Source organism: Apodemus sylvaticus, chromosome 5, assembly GCF_947179515.1.
Source record: "Apodemus sylvaticus chromosome 5, mApoSyl1.1, whole genome shotgun sequence".
NCBI lineage: Eukaryota > Metazoa > Chordata > Mammalia > Rodentia > Muridae > Apodemus > Apodemus sylvaticus.
The window spans coordinates 115,581,194-115,602,101 of NC_067476.1; the positions used below are offsets into that span (position 1 = coordinate 115,581,194).

Here is a 20,908-nt window from a genome sequence, read left to right on the forward strand (position 1 = left end):
GTTTTGTTTTGTTTTTTGGTTTTTCAAGACAGGGTTTCTCTGTGTGGCCCTGGCTGTCCTGGACCTCACTCTGTAAACCAGGCTGGCCTTGAACTCAGAAATCTGCCTGCCTCTGCCTCCCAAGTGCTGGGATTAAAGGCGTGCGCCACCACCGCCCGGCCTTCTTGCTGTTCTTTTTTTTTTTTTTATTTTTAATTTATTGTTATATGTAAGTACACTGTAGCTATCTTCAGATACACCAGAAGAGGGCATCTGATCTCATTACGGATAGTTGTGAGCCACCATGTGGTTGCTGGGATTTGAACTCAGGACCTTTGGAAGAGCAGTCGGTGCTCTTAACCTCTGAGCCATCTCTCCAGTCCCTTCTTGCTGTTCTTAATGAGCTGCACCTGACACACTTCCTGATGGCAGAATTTGGCTGTTTGGCTTCAACTCCTACTTTTTCCAGCACAATTCCCTTTGCATGAGAGGCACCCCCAAACGGATTGGCCTTCAGGGCTGTGCCCAAGTGGGCTTTCTTGTACTGTTTATCATGCCACTTCTGGTCCTGTTGGTGACTGCAGAACTTCTGGGCAGTGCGGAGACCACGGCACTTGCCCATCTTGCTGGCACCACGGGCCCAAGAGAAAGAGTAACAGCACCCACTCTTAAGTTCTGCCAACTGCTCCCTTTTCTTCGTTAGGCAATGTCCCGGGCCTCTCATTAACCGTGAACCATTCAACGGCCTTATTTTAACCTAAATCTCCACATAGGTGCAGATGTATAAAGTCTTTGAAACTTGAAGTCAAAAAAAAAACTGAAGTGCCCTCTCACTTGGCCACACTGACCTGTTCTTTCTGCTAGAATTTCTAGGGGGAAAAATTACCAAAGTTAAGAAAATTGAGTATGATTTGAATGGAAATAAATGTCCTTCTCATGAGGTTTATTATCTTCTTGACTTGTATGGGACAAGAGGGCATTACCTTTGTCTTAATTTTATGTAAATATAAGAATTAAGGGACATGTGCTTTGGCTTCTACATGTCCTGGAACTAAGATGGCCATCAACAACTCAGCAGTTTGAATCATGCCATGCAGTTGTGGATAGGATATTTTGTGTCTTTAATTTTAATCTCATTTTCTTCATCTGTAAATGGAGTATTAGAGAGCTAAATATGCATTTAGTTTTATAGCATAAATTTAAAAACCTTACTATAGCATATATAAAAAGTATACCAAGTCACTCTACCTACTGAGTGTATAATAATGGGAGGGATATATAAAAAGCAAAAACATCCCTCTACATACTCACTACTGTTATGAACTGCATGGTTAGTAACAACAAGTTGTAATTTATCAAAAGCATGAAGGTCTCGACAAATTTATCAAGCTCAAAGCACAGTTATCTCTCCACTCCTGCCTTCTCCCTCCCCTCTTCTTCCTCTTCCTCCTCTTCTTCTTCCCTGTCCATTTATTTATTTGGCAGCTGTGGTAGGGACATGATACACACCAGAGGACAACTTAATGGGAGTCTGTTCTCTCTTTCCACCAAGTGGGTCCTGGAGATTGGATGCAGGCTGTCAGATTGGTGGCAAAGGGCTTTTATCCACTGCGACACCTCACCGGCCCCACCATGCCTACTGTCAGTGTGTTACTTTCTCTCAACTGCATTAAAGAATAAGTGAATTGTCTGACAAATCTCATCCTATGCATCAAAGCTCAACTATGGAACATGCCCTACTGTGCTGCACAATGTCTGGTTTTAGCCTCCTGGCTTTTCTGGGGAAATGTATTTTATTAATTAAATACATTTTATTAATGTATATGTGCATGAAAGCTGTATGGTGTTACATTATCCACAGTTTGGTGGATTTAAAAAAAAGTAAAACATTTATTTCCTGAGATTTTATTGGCTTGTTATTTTTTTAATTATTTGAGAAATGCATCAGGAATCTTATCTGATAGAAAACCCAGATACTAGAATCAAACTTAGCCAGGGAAAGTTCTTGCAAACATGGTTCAGATTCTGGGGGATGGGGCGGAGAGGGTTGATGAAGTCAAAGTCACAAAAGATAAACAGCAGTCATCTGGTGGCCACCAACACAGGGAATTGCACCAGCAGGACAACGGTTTCCATGGATGCACCGACCCTCAGCAGGCCAGCCTCTCTCACTATCAAGCTCCAGCCTCGCTCCACTAACACTGGGATAGAGCACAGGGTTTACTAAAGCCACGGTGCTTGACATGCAGTCAGCAAGTCATAGAAACAAATGAATTGGATTAGTGACTTGGGAAACAAAAACCCAAAGTTAGTGCCCAGACTCCGAGATGGTTTGATATATTTGCTATTTGTTTGTCTAATTGCTTTCCAATATTCCTCTGATCTGACCTGTCTTGCTGGGGAAGACTGGCCCTCATAAATGATTTTCCTGTTTTCCCCTGGTTTCCAGGTAGCTTCGGTTGCTAAGAGGCACTACCAGCCTTGAAAGGAAGAAAAAGCTAACTATTTCTTCCCTTCCCCCTCTTTGAAAGGAAATCATTGCATCTCTGGCAGTGGCAGCTTCTCTTTTGCCAGCTGCTGCCCAGAAGCCTGTCGTCCCCAGACCCCAGATCGTGCCTTCCTAAGTGGCCTCAGTTTCTGGGCTGCAGGGTGGATATACCCTTCCATCCCCAGGAGGGTAGGAGCTACCTGCAATTGCCAACCTCTGGGTTTTCTCAAGTTCATTACCTGTTCTCTCTGTATTTCTAATCCTCGTGTATTATTTTCAGTATCAAATTCCTTTTGTTGGTTTCATTTTCAATGCTAGTCCTTTCAGAAGCCATGGGCAAAATCATGCTTTGTCTTAAATCTTGGTCTCTGGAGCTGCATTTGTTCCTCCTTAGTTCTTTGAGAGAACGCCTGGGAAATACTGTTCCCCGTGAGTTCTTTCCCTGGTATATTGTTGTGCTATTTGAGATAAGATTATATCCAGAATATTATCTACAATCAAACAGCTAAGCCTTTCCCATATTGTCAAGATGCCAGCTGCTCCTATATTGATATATAGGTATGATGTGGTTAAAATCCCTGCAGGGTTTTTTAAGTGAAAATTGACAATGGATTGAAAATGTTGTATGGGAGTATAAAGACTGAGAACGGCTGACAGCTTAAAGAGAAACCCAAGATGGCCTTTACCATCAGATAACAAGACTCACTGAAATGATGCAGTGCGGAGAGAGTGAGCCCCGGGTCAGTGAGTAAACAAACCTGAAACAGAGCATCAGGGCCTGGGAGTCTCTAGAGATACATCTGCACACATACAAACTCTGGTTTATTTTTCAAGGTGAAATTATAGGGGAGTTTGGAAAGGTCCATCTCAAAACTGGATTCCCAGGATACTGGGCCACGATATCATTAAAAGCTGTGTTTATAACCCTCCCTCAGAATCTAATCCATGGTTCCCTTTAGTGTTTGTCTTAGTTAGGGTTTTACTGATGTGAACAGACACCATGGCCAAGGCAACTCTTATAAGGACATCATTTAGTTGGGGCTGGCTTACAGTTCAGAGGTTCAGTCCAGTATCATCAAGGCAGTAATGTAGCAGCATCTAGGGAGACATGGTGCAGGAGGAGCTGAGAGTTCTACATCTTTATCTGAAGGCTGCCAGCAGAATACTGGCTTCCAGGCAGCTAGGGTGAGGGTCTTAAGGCCCACACCTACAGTGACACACCTACTCGAACAAGGCCACGCCTACTTCAACAAGGCCACACCTCCTAACAGTGCCACTCCTTGGGTTGAGCATATATAAACCATCACCGTGTTCATCCTTTTTCTTTCTTCTGAGATAACAATGGCATCCTGGCAGTTCGTTCTCAACATCCTTCGCCCCAGCACAGAGAAATCTAAGTGATGTAGAGACTGGCTCTGGTCAGGGCTGCATCTTTGCCCTCAATTTCCTTCATGAAGGTCACAAAGGTTGTCTTAATGAGCAATCAACTTAGCCCAAGGCCAACCTAAGAAGCCAAAAGATGATTTTAACACTGTTTAATCCCATGGTTTTCTAAAAGAAGAGAGGGGGAAGTATTGGAAAACCAGAATGTAAATACTTCAAGGAGAGAGCAACTTTAAATAACTACCAATTCTTGGTATATTTAAAGAGTAGCATTAACCCTGTGTAATGTCATCAATAGAGGGAGAACCTCTCATAGACTGCACCTTCCCCACTCTCTTGCTGTTTTCTTTTTAGCTTATGCTAGCCTGGAATTCACTATGCAGTCCAGGCTGGCCTCAACTTATGGTGAGCCATCACCCAAAGCAATCTCCTATTTCCAGTGTTCACGGTTTTCTTTTAAACCTCAAGCATTCATTTTTGTTTTTTTGGTTTTTTGAAAGAATTTCAGACTTCAGAATGCAAAATGTGTGCTATTTTAGTATACAGTTCATCATAATTGCCCAAATATTATATATATATATATATATATATATATATATATATATGTGTGTGTGTGTGTGTGTGTGTGTGTGTGTGTGTGTGTATACACAAATATATAAATTTTTTTCTTTACTAAGCCAGGCATAGTGGTACACATCTTTTAACACCAGTACTCAGGAGGCAGAGGCAGGAGGATCTCTGTGGGTTTTAGGTTACCCTGGTTTACATAGTCGCAGGCTAGTCAGAGTTACACAATAAAATCCTGTCTTTAAATTAAAAAAAAAAAATCAAGCCGGGTGGTGGTGGTGGTGGTGGTGGTGGTGGTGGTGACGGTGCACGCCTTTGATTCCAGCACTCAGAAGGCAGAGACAGAAGGATCTCTGTGAGTTTGTAGCCATATTGGTCTACAGAGAGAGGGGAAGAGAGAGAGAGAGAGAGAGAGAGAGAGAGAGAGAGAGAGAGAGAGAGAGAGAGAGAGAGAGAGAGAGAGAGAGTTCCAGGACACCTAGGGGCTGCACAGTGAAATCCTGTCTCAAAAAAAAAAAAACCAAACGTGTGTGTGTGTGTGTGTGTGTGTATATAATTCCTTTATTTTCTCTTTCCTTACTTTCCCACAGATTTTGAGACTAGAAACCTCAATATGTACTTCTAAAGACAATGACTATCCAAGGAACTCTCCCAGAAACCAGCAAAGACATGCCAGCACGGTTATAAGCACAGATCATAGTGGTGAGGGTCGGGGGAACAAACACAGGGTGACCCATCAAAGTGTGATGCATGGCTAAAAGCAGAACTAGAACTCAGGAGGCAGAGGCAGGTGGATTTCTGTGAGTCCAGGCCAGCCTGGTCTACACAGTGAGACCCTATCTCAATGAATACATAATTAAATACGTCTGTAAAGGAGTCACTCCTGAAAATGGCAACAGGGTCGTGAACAACGGTAAGCAGCTGGTCAAAAAGTACTTGGCCACAAGGCGAGTGGCCTTCGCAGGTCATTTGCCAAGCTCTGGCCTCTTTGGCGTTCTCACACATCCTCTGCTTGTTATACGTAGCCCACGGGCTGGAGTTCCCAGTCCTTCTCTGCCAACAGGCTTTTCTCGATTTCATATTTTAGTTTTTTCTTTCAAAAAAACTGAAAAGATTTATTTACATTATGTGGAAGGGTGGTTTGCCTGCACGTGTGCCTCTGTGTGCAGTTCCCAAAGAGGGATGTAATCTATATGCCTTTTCAAATTTTACCAGCTGTCTCAGAACTAACATTTTTAAGACTGGGGTTGATGAGATAGAAGACTGGTAAAATGCTTTCCTGGCATGCCTGTGGCTCTGTGTTCTCTGCAGCAATGCAGAAAAACATAAATAAAAACTTAAAAACATTTACTCTGCGGCTGCAGTTTTGGTAAATATCTTCCAGGGAGAGACATCTATTTATGTTCTCAGCATGTGCAAAGAGAATTTGAGCCTCACTCTTTTCAGGAAAAGGAACTGGAAATTTCATCTGACCAAAAAGATCTCACGTCAAGTTTCACTGGTCCTCAAAATCTGTTATCAGAGCAGATTGTTTCTCTTCTGGGCAGGATGCTTGCCTGATGCTTTTTCCCAATTCCTTAATAGGCTAACAGAATCCATGTCAAAAACAATTGGGAAGATGTTATAATCTCCATTGCACACATAATTTAAAATGTGTTTCCATCTCTATTTAAAAACAAGCAAAGGTGAACAGGTTTTCAAGGGTGTACGAGTTCCTTACCTTGCCAAAGCTATGCCCCTGTTGTAAACGAGTAACCAGAGGCCAAAGGGTGACAGCCTAAATAAATGTCTATCAGAAGAGCTGGGTAAATGACCAATCAAGAGAAAGAGGGGGAGAGGAAGGGGGTGGAGAGGGAAGGGGAGGGAGAAGGGAGGAGGGACGTGGGGACGGAAGGGAGGGGGATGGGGAGAGGGAAAGGAATTGCACCAGTTATGTATGCTCCAAACTAAGCCACAAAAAGTGCTTACAGGGAAAACTGAACTTGGAAATTGAGGTTAAAAGAGAGAGATAATTTTGCAGTGCATCCTTTTGGCCTGTCTGCTTTTTTAAGTCCATCTGAATAAGTACATGGGGAAGGAGGTCCCATAAACAGAAGACAGAGCCATAGATGGAAAGACGGATACACAGACCAAACATCTGAACCAAGAGAAGATTCCACATTCCTGGCCGCACACTGAGGTTTACAGCCGTTACTCTCTCGTAAAAGGTCTAAGGAACCGCCCATGTATTTATTCCAAGCAAGGATCTTCTTCAACTTGACAGAGGAAACACAAAAAACGACCCGGTCATTTACACACTTCAGAATCCCAAGTATTCTACAGCTTCAAACTGGCATCTGCAGGCTTGGAGGTGTGCGCGGAGGAGCTGGAGCGCAGGCGCGGCAATACGAGCTGGACCCTTGTGCCTCCTTGCCTGAGATCCACAGCACCTGGCGTCCCGTGTCCCTGCCTGTGCCTGCTGGGACCCTACGCAAGGCCACACGCACTGGCTGAGCTTCCGCCCGCTGGCGCCGCCTCGCCTCGGGCCTGCTCCGTGACGTCAGGGCTGAGCGAGGGGCGCCCCCGCCCGCCGCTCGCCCCCGGGCGCTGCACCCCGCCTGCCCTTCATAAGAGCCAGGCCTGCGCCCACCGCGCCACAGCTGCTCTGCGGAGCCCGCACCCGCCGAGCTCCTCCTACACGCAGCTGGGGAGCGGCACCATGCAGCGGGCCATGCTCCTCTGCCTCCTGGGCGCAGCAGCTCTGGCCGGTGAGTGGGATTTCAGCACCCCGGACAGCTCCCAGGGCTGGAGGCGTTGGGTTTCACCCTTCTCTTCCCTGGATCCCTTGACTTGCTTGGCTTTTGAGTTGGAGGATGCTAGAGCTGTCCAGCTTTTTCCTGCCTTCCCCGCAGGGGCTGTGCAGCCCTGGGAAGCCAAGCGGCTATCTGTGTTCTCTGCAGAGATGTCAGGCTCTCTACAGAGCTAGAGAGAGCCTTGGTAGTCTGATTTTCCGTGTGACTTTTCACGGCCCCGTGACCGTAGAAGGGTGGGAATGCATGTAGTTGGTCCCTGCAGAGTTTCCTCTATTATTATAAAGGCACTGAGTTAGAACTAGATCGTGTGCATATAAGGCATTTTCCTTAGCATGTCATATACGTGTGCAAGTCTTCGTGTGTCTGTTTACAGGATTAACATATTTAAACTGTGTATTTACGTTTTTAAAGAGAGGTAATTCACATTTAAGCCAATCAGTTTTTAATTTATGAATGGAAGCTGTGCTAGATATTTCTTTCCTTTTGTGCTCTAGAAATAAAAATAACAACACTGTGTTATACCCATGAAAGTATCTCTGAAGTAGTAAAATAAATGCTTCAGTCAATTTTGAAGAATGAAAACAGAAGTAGTTAATATGACGATTGTGTGCAGATGATTGTGTTACTGAGTCTCAAAACTACTCTAAATTTACTCAATAGTCTCCATCCTCAGAAAAGTGTTTTGTTCTGAAACTGAGATTTCTAACTAGAATTGAGATATCCATATGTCTCTATGAAATATATATACATATATATATATATATCTATGCCTTTGATTGACAGGAATCTGTCATCCAATGTTTGACAAAATGAAAGTCAATGATTATTTTATTGCATTCATAATGTTCTCATTTAAAAAAATCATTCTTATGAATAACTGATACACATTCTTAATTTGATAAAAGAAAACAAACTGAACAACTTAGAATTTTTCAGGTCCAAATTATTTCAGAAAGGTATTGCTGAGCAGGAAACAATATATTGTACATTGTATTCTAGATTACAAAACAGTAACATTTTTGTAAATTATTTAACTGGTTGATTAAACTTTTGGTGGTGGTCAAACACTTCATACCTCTTATGAAGAAATAATCTAATAAAAGATCATATTTAATAGTAACAAAAATGGAGCTATGACACTCTCTTCTGTTTTAGACTATTAGTCACACGTCACGCAGTCTACTGCTTCAAAGTGTCTTACTCACTTTGACTATAACCATCTCCGCTACCAATTTTTAGGACATGCTCATCACCCCAGAAACACACCATGTCTCTTAGCATTTGCCTCCCCATTTCCTCCTTCCCAAATCTGGCAATGAGGGGCTTCCAGTAGTTTGTTATTTAGCAAAATCATGGTTGAGACCCCAAGAAGTCATCTAGCTCATTTTCTACCATTTAGAGCTTCTAGAAGGCGATCCACAGCTGTCTGTGGTAAGTACTGTGCACCTTAAAAATTAATGTTAGTAAACCAAATCCATATCCATATTACATGAAAGATAAGGGGTTTTTGCTATGCAGATCCTGTTTGACTTGAAGGCTTGGTGGAATTTGGGGGTGCCGTGGCTTACCAGCAGAAGAACAAGCTTAACCTACTTTGATGCTGCAATTTTCACGTGAATCAAATGTTCATAGTCTTATGCTGATGCTATAGGAGATATCCTCAGATTTGTTGGGGTTTTTTTTGTCATTTGACTTTTTTTTACTTTTCCATAAGCATTAAATGTATTTCTTATTTGCTACAGAAATAAGTTAAACCAGTTTAGGGTACCCAATATATCTTTAGTTATTTCTTTGCTCTCACAGGTTCTGTTGGCAATATATGTTACTTAGCAGTCTCACCAAGGAACACAGTGGACCTGCATAAGCAAACCCTAGTTCCTTTCTATTAAGAAAAGTCTAAGGAGTCTCCCTTGGGGAAACAGGGATGCTCCATACTAGTAAGTTGTAAACTGCTAATTGTCTAGGACAGTGAGCCATCTCTTGCCCATCAACTCTGACAAGGGTTAATAGTCTGGCAGTATGGGTGGTTAAAGTACCCACTTTATATTGGGGAAAACAACAGACAGAACTATATATGTGGGTCTGCATTGCTACAAAAGGTCTGGAAAGTTGAACTTGGAAAGGGTGACTTCTCAGTTATGAGGGGAGTAATTCTTCCATAGTTATTCTTTCCAGAGAATTTCACAGATTTGAGGTGGAAAAAAAGAGAAGCACCAAAGGGAGTGTGTTCTCAAAATAGCAGTCATTGGAACATGAAAGACTGGCCGTAGGCTGGGGCTCAGTCAGGGAGTGATCACCTGCTCTGTGTGAGGGCCTGGGCTCAGTCTGCAGCACTAAAGAAAAGAAAAAATAACAGGGCCTCCAGAGCCAGGCATAGGTTAGGTGGCGTGAGTAGGTGTTTGAACAAGCTTGGTTTGGAAGAAAGGCTAAGGTGCTGGCTATAAATAAACTGCATTTGATGCTTTAGTGTCTGATGTCTGAGAATTTTGCTTTTGTCTAAGTTAGGTCTTCTATTCCGGGGACCAAGGGAATCAATCGCTCTTCTTTACGTTTTTTTTTTTTTCCAGCATAATGATTGATTGTAGAGAAGGGAGTGTTTGAAAAGGCTTTGAGCTTCTCTAGCAGAAAGGATTAAACAAAGGGAAAGGGAAAGGTAAAAGTAGCAATCTTTGGGAGAAGGAAGATAAGGCACCAGTAAATGCTGGTCACCCAGGCTATTGCCTGACCATCACTCCTAATGCTGATTTTGGGCAGGCAGAGTCTCATAAAATCTTGAGCATTAATTTTTCCTTTAAAACATATTGTCATACACCAGTTATTAAATGCCAACTTGGATATCCAAACCTTAACAGTGTGCTGGAGAATTTGATACTTCTAGTGGTGTTTATGCAATTGTATACAATGCAGAAAACCGTACCATCGAATGCAGATCATTTAAGCAAAGGTATTATGTGAATAATGATCTAATATCCATGGATTTGGTGGTTGTCATTGTTGAGGGTTTTGTTGTTGCTGTTGTTATTTTTGTGTTTTGTTTTTGTTTGTTTGTTGTTGTTGTTGTTGGTGGTGGTGGTGAGTTTTTTGTTTGTTTTTGAGATAGGGTCTCTCTATGTAGCCCTGGCAGTCAGGGAGACCAAGCTGGCCTCGAATTCACTCGCACCCCTGCCTCTGCCTTCTGAGTGCTGTGACCTTTGATACCTGTGTTTTTGTATAAGGAAGGAGATTTTCTTGGGAATTAGTAGAGAGATCAAAGATCTGTAGCCACTCAATGTAGACAGAGGGAAAGGATTGCGGAGGGCACCTGATTCTGCTTTGACTAAAACCTTATGATTGCACAGAATGTAGAAAACTGTGAGTGCACAGCTTAACACACTTGTCACAAATATAGGAGGGTTGTGTAACCAGCACAGTACTTGGTAAAATGCCAAAACCTAAGAAGCCCCCTCACGAAAAAAGAAGAAGTCCCTCATTTGTGGTCTTGATTTGATTTTCATCGGCTCTAAGACAGCATTTGTTTCCAAATATGTTCAAGGCATTTCTGGGGGAAATATCAGTGTATTTTATGTATGCACACGTGGATGTACATGTGCACACATGTGTATGAGCAACTAGGAAATGATAGTCATTGACATCATCCCAACTGTGGATTCTTGCTAAGTATTCACTTTGCATCCCTCTGAAGGAAAGCAGGACGAGTTTGCAAGTCTGGTTCATTCAGCCTCAAAAACAAACAAACAAACAAACAAACAAACCAAACAACAAAACCAACTCAAGACATTTTTCATTTTCTCCTTCAAAGCTGTCAGCTCAGCTCCAGTGGAAAACAGGGATCACAATGAAGAAATGGTAAGCTGAAATGTTGTTCTTGACTTACATGTACACCCTAGACTGTCTCGTTTCCTTTGACAGCTCCCCCCCCTCATATCTCAAAAAGCCAAAGTTTTGTCCCTTAAAGTCTGGGACAAATGATGACCCTCCTGTAGTACGCATACACATCCATCCTGGGGGCGGGGTTTAGTCTTCCTGAGGACAGAGGCAATGTCCCTCTGAGCTGCTTAGAGGTGGGTCCCTACTGCCCTTCTTATGGTCATCAACACCCAATGCCTTATTTCATTCTGTAGTGTAATGCCTGGGAGGCTTCTTCAGGGTCCTGTGAGTCTGGGTCCCTGCCCTGAGCACCAGTTTTAGTCAGATGCTCAAGCTTCCAGTGACAGGAGCTCCTGGTCAAGCTGTGTTTTAGCAACACCAGAGTTCCAGCCTGCTTTCGTGTCTTCTCACAGGTGACTCGCTGTATTATTGAAGTCCTCTCAAATGCCCTATCCAAGTCCAGTGTTCCAACGATCACCCCAGAGTGCCGGCAAGTCCTGAGGAAGAGTAAGTGTCCCATACTCCGACAGATCTTTGTGCCTGCAGTGAATCCTTTTCTTCCAGCCTCCGCCTTACCTGCACATGCGTCCTTGTGGTATCATGTATCATTTGACAGACAGTGTTGATTGACTAGTTTGGTACCAAGAGAGACAGTGATATGATTTCTGGTCCCCTAGTAGCTGTCTAATGGTGGGGAAGATCCCTTTTTTTTCTGTAGGCTTATTTTTTTATATTATTATTATTCAGAAAAGGGAATTGAAATTGACTGTGTGGTCTTTGGGCTGTCTATCAGCTCTTAAATTACTTGATTTCATATTTTTTTTGAAATTAAAACCTGTTTTCATTTGGATGGAAAGAGGTGTAGAAAATGCTTGCTTGGGGTTGATAAGGAGGTGACTGAGGAAGCATTGGGAGGTGAGAGGAGAGCAAAGGTGAAGAACTCTGAGGCTAGCAGAGTATTTTCTCTGTACTGAAGAGCTGTTGGAAACGGTTTAAGCAGTGACGTAAGCAGTATCTGCTGTTACCAGGTTTTAATGAATCCATATGGTCCTTGTCACTTAGGAAGGTAAGCCGATTCAAACGAGTCCCACTCCTGTGAATGCCTTCCACTGCTCTGCAGTTCTTAGGCAAGCTGGGTACAGTGAGTGCTTTCTTTTCACCTTTAACATCTATGGGGGCTGGAGAGATGGTTCAGTGGTTAAGAGCACTGAATGTTCCTCCAAAGGTCCTGAGTTCAAATCCCAGCAACCATGTGGTAGCTCACAACTGTAATCATATCTGATGCCCTCTTCTGGGTGTGTCTGAAGACAGAGATGGTGTACTCAATACATAAAATGAATAATTAAAATAAAAAGATCTCTCGGGGGCTGGAGAGATGGCTCAGAGGTTAAGGGCACCGACTGCTCTTCCAAAGGTCCTGAGTTCAAATCCCAGCAACCACATGGTGGCTCACAACCATCTCTAATGAGATCTGACGCCCTCTTCTGGAGTGTCTGAAGACAGCTACAGTGTACTTACATATAATAAATGAATAAATCTTTAAAAGAAAAAAAGATCTCTCATTACAAGGCAAACTCTCTTGTGGTTGCAACACATGGGGTCCATGCATAAAGCATCGACAATTGGCAGAGTAACCTGGGTTAACTCAATCTGCCTCAGAGTTATGGCCGGTATGGGGGTGGTCTGAGCCCAATTAAACAGTGAGTGTATACTTCCCTATCCCCCTCCAGGCAAGATGCTTCTGTCTTTCTCAAATTTCTCTTCTGCTTGAATAAGTAGGGGGTTCTGACTCATCACAGGAAGCAAATGCTACTTCTCTGGGCCAACCTATTTTGCTGTCACCTTTTCCCTGTCTTCATTTACCAGATGGGGGGTGCAAAAGGAAGGGGCTGTCATATAAGATAACCATGACTGCTCAGAGGAAAGTTACGGAATTCCTTGCTTTGTTTGTCTCCAAGCTTGCCAATTGTTCCCTGGGATCTGTCTATTGATTCTGCTCCAGAGATCAAAATAACGGGCTCAGATCTCTAACAAGGACACTGCACAGACAGTGACAGAAGTGGCCTGAGAGACGGAAGTGTTCCTTCAGGGTTGCAGTTTCAAGCCCCACTCAGGTTAGACTCGAAACTATGAAGGAGCAAGCGAGACTAAGAGCGAGCGGAAGAGAAGCAGCACAGTGGGGGCCCTTTTCTCGGGGTCAGCAGTGTGGTAAAAGAGGCCTGGTCTCAGTGGAAGTAGCAGCGGCAGCAGGGGCAGCGGCAGCAGCAGCAGCAGCAGCAGCGGCAGCAGGGGCAGCGGCAGCAGCAGAGCAACCTTGGCAGGGGTCGGGGAGGCTTTCTCAGGCGCTTGTGCTTCCTTGACTCTCATCCTCTGAGGAAGAACCACACACTCTGTTACCAGACTTTGTTATTCAGACCTTGCAAACTTTCAAGGAAAGTCAAGACTTTGAATTTTTGTTTTTGTTTGGTGGTAGCAAGGAACAAGTCCAGCTTTGAAGCATTTTACCACTGGATTAAATATCAAGCTAGTTATCTATCTATCTATCATCTATCTATCTATCTATCTATCTATCACCTTTCTTTCCATTTATTTATTCATATATTTATTTTTGAGACATGATCTCACTATATCTTACTTATATAGTTCTGGCCAGCCGGGAATTCACTATGTAAACAGAAGGTTGGCTTTGACCTCACAGAGACCCACCACCTGCCCCTGTCTCCCAAGTGCTGGGATTAAAGGTATGCACCACCACACCCTGCTTAAAATTGTGATTGTTTACAGTGACCTCTGATAATTAGTTGTTGCCTCTCCGACAGAGGTCGATGGAAACTCAGTTCTGGGCCACACCCTTCCTCTACTATTGTAGTTTTCTGTCTCCTGGCCCTAGTCCTCTGCCTCCTAACCTGATAGGCAGACTTGCATGCCAAGCTGAGTGAAGGGAATGCTCTGCCTGGCCTTCATTCCACCCCAAGCCTCATCCCCTTTACTCAGTGAGCAAATATTTAGGGAGAAGGGATGAACTGTAGGTTTTTGGTTTTTGTTTGGTTGGTTTGTTTTGGGTTGAGTGTTTCTTTTGCTGGGGAGGGTGCCTTAAGATGCTCATAGAAGTCCAGTTTTTAACCAGGTACAAGATTTTTCTGGCCCGGGTTAACCAAGGTTGATCTGGTCAACTTTGGGACAGGATGGATGAGATATGCTCCCCATTTAACCTGGGAGCAAGAGTGAGTGTCACACTTTGCTGTTGCAGATTGACTAAGACTTCAAAGGCTAGTCAGCCCTCCCCAGTCTCACCTGCTGGGCTCAGAGCTAAATTTAGGAATAGCTGCCTATTGCAGCTCCAGACGCAAAGCTTTGCGTCTGGAGCTGCAATAGGCAGTACACATTTAACCCAGAAAATAAAAAATAAAAATAAAAATACTTCTGTTCTTCACACTTAAGACATTTCACACCTTAAATCGGGTAGGAAGAGGAGCATGTGGCCTCTGCTGCCCTTCAGCAAACTCTGAGAATGACATCAGCATCTGCACGGCTGAATCAGCTGTGAGCGCTACAGACAAAACCGTAGTCACGCAGGCTGAAACAATGCACATTAACTTCTCACAGCTAGAGTAGCTCGCACACACAGTCAAGGTACGGTAAGGTCCCACATCTTGGCTGTCTGGCCATGTTCTTACCATGTCCTCATGTGTTAAAGGAGGCCGTGTCTGGCTGCATGGCCTTCTTCTCACTGTGTCCTCCTGTGTGAAGAGAAGCTGTGACTCTCATGTGTCCCCTTATTAGGACCTTGCTCTTATTGTGAGGGTTCCAGTCGGGGCCAAGAACCTTCCAAGGCTTTACTGCCCCAGACTATCATAGCATCAGATAGTATTTCACCATAGGAGTTTGGAAAGGGGGCACAGAGAGCCAAGGGCACCACCAAAGCCTCCTTGCTTGCATGGACCCCACTAATTAGCCCTGCCCCAGCGCTTCATGTAATACCATAGGGGTTTTGGTTTGTCACTCAGGCTAGTCTTAGGTTCACTTCGTAGCCCACGCTGGCATAGAATGCATAATCCTCCTAGCATCATCATGGGTTCTTCATGCTGCAGGGACTGTGACAGACAGTGGGTGCTCAAATGCCTGTGTACACAAGTCCAGGGACAGCCCTGCAGCCTTGTAAACATGGGAGCATTATAATCACGTCAAGCTGTGGTTTAATAGAGAGGTACAAGCCAGCTATGATGTCTTGAATATTTTATAAAATAGGTAAATTTCGTCCTTTGTAAACAGCGGTTCAAAATGACTCGTGAGATCTGTTCCTCTCTGCTTGCTTGCTTTCTCTTAAGCTTCCCACCTGTTAACTTGTAATAAACTCCTGTCTAAAAACAAACAAATAGGCCCATCAGTGCTGTTCATATTTAAAAAGTTAAAAATACAAGTGAAATTAATATCAATGGTATATCTCATTTTATCTAATGTATTTTACCCACTCAATATATTTACTATTATCCTGTCTATAAAAGTGTTATTTTAACAATTCTAATTTTTTTTTGTATGAGGTCTTTGGTATCTGGTGTGTCTATCAAATCTCAGTTTGTTCAAGCCACATCTTAAATGTTCCGCAGCCATGAGTGGCTGGTGGCTCCCACAGTGGGTGGTGCTGGTGTTGACCCTTAGTGCTCGGTGGCCTTGGCTTCTGGTCTCCTATCTGAACTTGGTGAGAGAGGTTGAAACCTAAGTCCCTTCAACTAACAACAAAGACAGCGAGATCTCCACATCCCTTCTCATAGGGTATATGGGGGGGGGGGCATGTAGTAAAGGACTTATTGTCATTGGGAAAAGATGGACGAGAGCAGCAAATGACAATTATGCCGTCTGCTCCTGACTCAGGAAACACAGAGGCAGCCCAGCGAACTGAAAATTCTCAACACCAAAGAACACGTGGACTGGGTGGGCTTGAGTGACGAGAGAGAGAGAGAGAGAGAGAGAGAGAGAGAGAGAGAGAGGCCCTTTCCATTCTTATCACTAGGTGCAGCCAGGCATTGTTTAGTGATTCTGAGAAGAGCATCATTGGGCTATCTTGTTGCTATACAAACATCATTAAGTGTACTCAACCAACGGGGCTCTGGCATCACCACTTGATACAATGATGTGGGAACAGTGTGAAATTCACAGTCCATTGTAGGATAAAATGCACAGCCCATGACTGAGCTAAGTTAAGCTGTCATTTCCTGCTAGACAGGGTCCACCCTGGCTAACCAAGTCTGATAAATAATTGGATTTCGAATCATCCTTTGAATCTTAATATTCCCTATTTTGGCTACTTAATTTTTCCAAATTATAGCTAGAGCCATTCATTTATGCAATGCTAACCTTTCCACCTTATTCAAATGTGGAAAGGACAGTTTTCAATTATAGCACTCGAGTCTCCATGTCTTTTAGACCTGCAAAACAAGGAGGCTGAACCAGATGAATTGGAAGAGTTCTTCTGGTTCTAAATTCCAGCCTTTCCTAAAGTTACATATGGGTTTCAGTTTGGCCACAAGTAGAAATGCTGGGAAGGTATTATTAAAACTTTTAAACATGTAGAGAGCTCATTAGACTTACACACAGCCAAAGAGCTCCCATAGCACCAGCTTTTCAAAGAATTCCATACATCCTCTGTTACGGTCCTCTTTTCCAGGGTCCTCAGGATCTGAGCTAAGTTAAGCCGTCATTTCCTGCTAGACAGGGTCCACCCTGGCTAACAAAGTCTGATAAATAATTGCATTTTGAATCCTCCTTTGAATCTTAATATTCCCTATTTTGGCTACTTAATTTTTTCCACCGAGGCTGGTACTTGAGCCTCAAACATTTTTGCAGTTGTGCTTACTCCTACATTTTCATTATAGGTGGAAAGGAGGTCAAAGGTGAAGAGAAAGGTGAAAATGAGAATTCCAAGTTTCAAGTACGGTTGCTAAGAGACCCATCTGATGCCTCAGCAGCCCGCTGGGCCTCCAGTAGGGAGGAAACAGGAGCTCCAGTGGAAGACTCGCAAGGCCAGAGGAAGGTAGACTACGAGAAGCGGACAGAAGGCGGAGGACACAGCAGGGAGAGAGCGGATGATCAGGAGAGCCTCCATTCCCCCAACCAACAAGAGTCCAAAGAAGCAAAGATACGCCATTCGGAAGAGAGGGGCGGAAAAGAGATGGAGGAAGAAGAAGAAGAAGGCAAGATTTACCCAAAGGGGGCGCATAGGGAAGACGCTGGTGAGGAGAAGAAACGCATTGAAGATTCTGGAGAGAAGTCGAACACCCTCTCCAACAAAAGAAGTGAGGCTTCCGCTAAGAAAGAGGAGTCGGCGGCCAGAGCAGATGCACACTCCTGGGGGTTGGAGGAGAAGACACACAGCAGGGAGCAAAGCAGCCAGGAGAGTGGAGAGGAGGCAAGGGGGCAGGAGAAACCCCAGGAGCTTACCGACCTCGACCAGAGCCTGGAGGAATCCGAGGAAGGCGAGGAAGGCGCAGCCTCTGAAGTAACCAAGCGCAGACCCAGACACCACCACGGGAGAAGCCGGCCCAACAAGCCTTCTTACGAAGGGCATCCTCTATCTGAGGAAAGGAGACATGCTCCTGAGGAGTCCGAGGAGGCAGATGTGGCCACAGCTGGTTTAGGGGGGAAAGGGGGTCACCATCTAGCTCACTACAGGGCTTCGGAGGAAGAACCTGAATATGGGGAAGAATTGAGAAGCTATCCGGGCTTCCAGGCTCCCCAGGGCCTTCGGGGACCACAGTACCGGGGCAGAGGAAGTGAAGAGGACGGAGCCCCAGGGCCTGGGAGTGAGGAGAGCCAGGACAGGGAGGACAAGACAAACCACCCTGAACCGGAAAGCACAGCAAACAGACACGGTGAAGAAAGCGAGAAAGAGAGGAGCTACGAGGGGGCAAAGGGACGGCAGCACAGAGGCAGGGGCCGGGAGCCCGCAGCCTATGCCACTCTTGACACCAGAGAAGAAAAAAGGCTCCTGGATGAAGGGCGCTACCCTGTTCACGAAAGCCAGATAGATGCGGCAAAAAGGTTTCCACAAAGCAGATGGCAAGAACAGGAGAAAAACTACCTCAACTATGGCGAGGAAGGGGACCCAGGGAGATGGTGGCAGCAGGAAGAGCAGGTAGACCCACAAGAAAGCCGGGAGGAAGTGGGGTTTCCAGACACACAGTATGAGCCCTACCCCACCGCTGAAAAGAGGAAGAGGTTAGGGGCGCTGTTCAACCCGTACTTTGACCCTCTCCAGTGGAAGACTAGTGACTTTGAGAAAAAAGGCAACCCAGATGACAATTTTCTTGAGGATGAAGGTGAAGACGGAAACGGAGTGACCTTGACTGAGAAGAATTTCTTCCCAGAGTACAACTATGACTGGTGGGAGAAAAGGCCCTTTTCGGAGGACGTGAACTGGGGATATGAGAAGGGAAGCTTTGCCAGGGCCCCTCACCGGGGCTTGAAGAGGCAATACAGCGACGGGGTGGCAGAGCTGGACCAGCTCCTTCACTACAGGAAGAAGGCAGCCGAATTTCCTGACTTCTACGACTCGGAGGAGGAGCAGATGGGGCCTCACCAGGAGGCCGAAAATGAAAAGGACAGGGCTGACCGGAGGGTTCTGACCGAGGAAGAGGTATGGTTTGAGGCTTTTGCTTAGAGTTAGACTATGATGATCAAGGTTGATGATATTAGCACCAACACGTCTGATAATGGGGAGAGATGAATGGGAAATTTCACTGTGAGAACGTGAGTGCCTGAGTCACAGAGCAGGGTTGATTTCCAGCCACCAGCCAGCCAGGGTGCATATCCCTGCCCCTCCTCTCTTTTACAGTGTTTAGAGAACTTGGAAAACTATTCTCTGGGATCTATCCCGAGAGAGTCTGTCCATGAGTACAGGTGCTGTCTGGGTGTGCAGTATACCTGTCTGGGTGTGCAGTATACCTTAGTGCCCGAGCACCTGGTACATGCCAGGTGACTCTGATGCACGTGTTGACCTCCCAGACAGCCCCTTGACCTAATTTCGATCGTGTCAGGTGGTGCCTCTCAAGCTTGAGAGTCCATCAGAGTCACGGGGAATCCTGATCCCCCAGAGTTTCTCAGTAGGCAATTTTATATGGGACCCAGGAATCTCTATTCCTAGGCAATTGCTTGGGTTACCCAACTGATGAAGACCTCTGATGATGGCTGACTTGGGCAGCCTCAACTGTACCTAAGCTCCCCCTTTCTCCCTAGAGCTTCCTGAGCTGGAGTAGTATGGTAGTATGACTTGACATCAGTGCTCCACTTTTCTGTTTCCCAGAAAAAGGAACTGGAGAACTTGGCCGCCATGGATCTGGAATTGCAGAAGATAGCGGAAAAGTTCAGTCAGCGGGGCTGACATTGGAGGGATGAGCCGTGGGCAGAAAGACGCCATGGATCCAGCCAGAGGCAGAAAGCAGCATCTACTGTTTCTTAAATGTTTGACGCAGTTGGAAATATCACAAATCTTTGCTAGAATGCTAATGCTATGTGACTAGTGGGACCTGTAGCATATTTGTCCTGCAAAATAGATGTTTCACATGTCTGTGACAATGACTGTGTTACTGTCTTTGAAACACAAACAATAAAAAGATTTACCTGAAACAAAGTCCTTCTTGACTCTCAGCTTTCTTTGGGTTAGCTAGGACGAGTGCGGTTTTGAAACCCATTCTTCTAAGTATATTCTCAAAGATAGAATCAGATTTTCTTGGTCTTTAACAGAAAAAGGTTTCTGAAGTAAAATACTGCAGGATATAAAGAAAGAGACTGAGAATAAAACATGGCTAATAGAGACCATATTTTACCTTTTTAAAAAGGCTTGAAGAACCCTTTTTAAAAGAAAATGTATTACTTAAATTTTTATGTATTCATTGTGTGTTAAGGGGTTCAGAGGACAACCTTCATGAGTTGGTTTACTGAGATAAAAAAAAAATCAGGTTAACTGACTTGGTAGCCAGTGTCTTACCCACCGAGCTATTTCATCAGCCCAAAAATATTTTAAAATTCTTCAAAGTAGGAGAAAAAGGAGACAGCTCACTACAGACGGCTATAGCATGTATAAAGCTCTGGGCTCCATAACCAGGACAGAAAAAGACTGGCAAAGGGCATTGAGGGGGACAGTATAAAACAGAAATGCAGCCATATCTCCTCACTAGCTATCTGCAATATCCTATGTCTATAGGCAGCTGCTTGTGAGGCTGAGACAAGAGAATAGCCTCAGAGATCAAGGCCAGCCAAACCCATCTCAGGAGAAATACAAATAATTGGATTCTTACAACCGGGAGAGCTCCGGGGGGTAGGATGTCAAGGGACAGGCTGAAAGGAAAACCTTAGTGGAGAAAAGTTCTCTGGTTTGGGAATATGAACATCTGGGGCAACATCCCTGGCACCTGTCTCGGTGCATACTTGATTTCTACCTCGTATCAGACAGAGCTCTGACTGTTGAGTCTGAGCGGCTGTGTAGCTTATAGTCAGTTGAGTTCCAGCTCTGAGGTCAATAAAATAAAGGTAGCTTTCTCACAAGGCTATTTTTTGGTTTTTTGTTTGTTTGTTTGGTTGGTTTTTTGTTTTTTGTTTTTCAAGACAGGGTTTCTCTGTGTAGCCCTGGCTGTCCTGGAACTCATTCTATAGACCAGACTGGTCTCAAACTCAGAAATCTGCCTGCCTCTGCCTCCCAAGTGCTAGGATTACAGGTTTGTGCCACCACTGCCAGGCTTACAAGGATATTTCTAGCAAGACTATGTGAAACACTCAGTACTGTGCCTCCTGGGAATCAATAACGTAGGATGACGTAGGTAATGTCGGCCACTGCTGT

General features: G+C 44.6%; 1 protein-coding gene across 1 annotated transcript; it reads left to right on the forward strand.

Annotated features, from left to right (window-relative positions):
- The first annotated feature begins 1,992 nt into the window (after nucleotides 1–1,992).
- On the forward strand, nucleotides 1,993–19,684 carry Chgb (chromogranin B). The gene is made up of 6 exons (XM_052181692.1): nucleotides 1,993–2,107; nucleotides 6,721–7,360; nucleotides 10,980–11,055; nucleotides 11,490–11,583; nucleotides 16,950–18,709; nucleotides 19,376–19,684. Exons 1-6 carry the CDS (start codon nucleotides 1,993–1,995, stop codon nucleotides 19,451–19,453), a joined length of 2,763 nt encoding a protein of 920 aa, XP_052037652.1. The 3' UTR covers nucleotides 19,454–19,684.
- Nucleotides 19,685–20,908: the final 1,224 nt, after the last annotated feature.

What these genes read in the sequence shown, in the direction of transcription:
- Chgb (XM_052181692.1), top strand. Translation starts at nt 1,993, where the DNA reads ATGGTTCAGATTCTGGGGGATGGGGCGGAGAGGGTTGATGAAGTCAAA. An exon ending in ATTGCACCAGCAGGACAACG is followed by an intron (nt 2,108 to 6,720) that starts GTTTCCATGGAT and finishes TACACACTTCAG; the next exon opens with AATCCCAAGTATTCTACAGC. An exon ending in GGGTTCTGACCGAGGAAGAG is followed by an intron (nt 18,710 to 19,375) that starts GTATGGTTTGAG and finishes TCTGTTTCCCAG; the next exon opens with AAAAAGGAACTGGAGAACTT.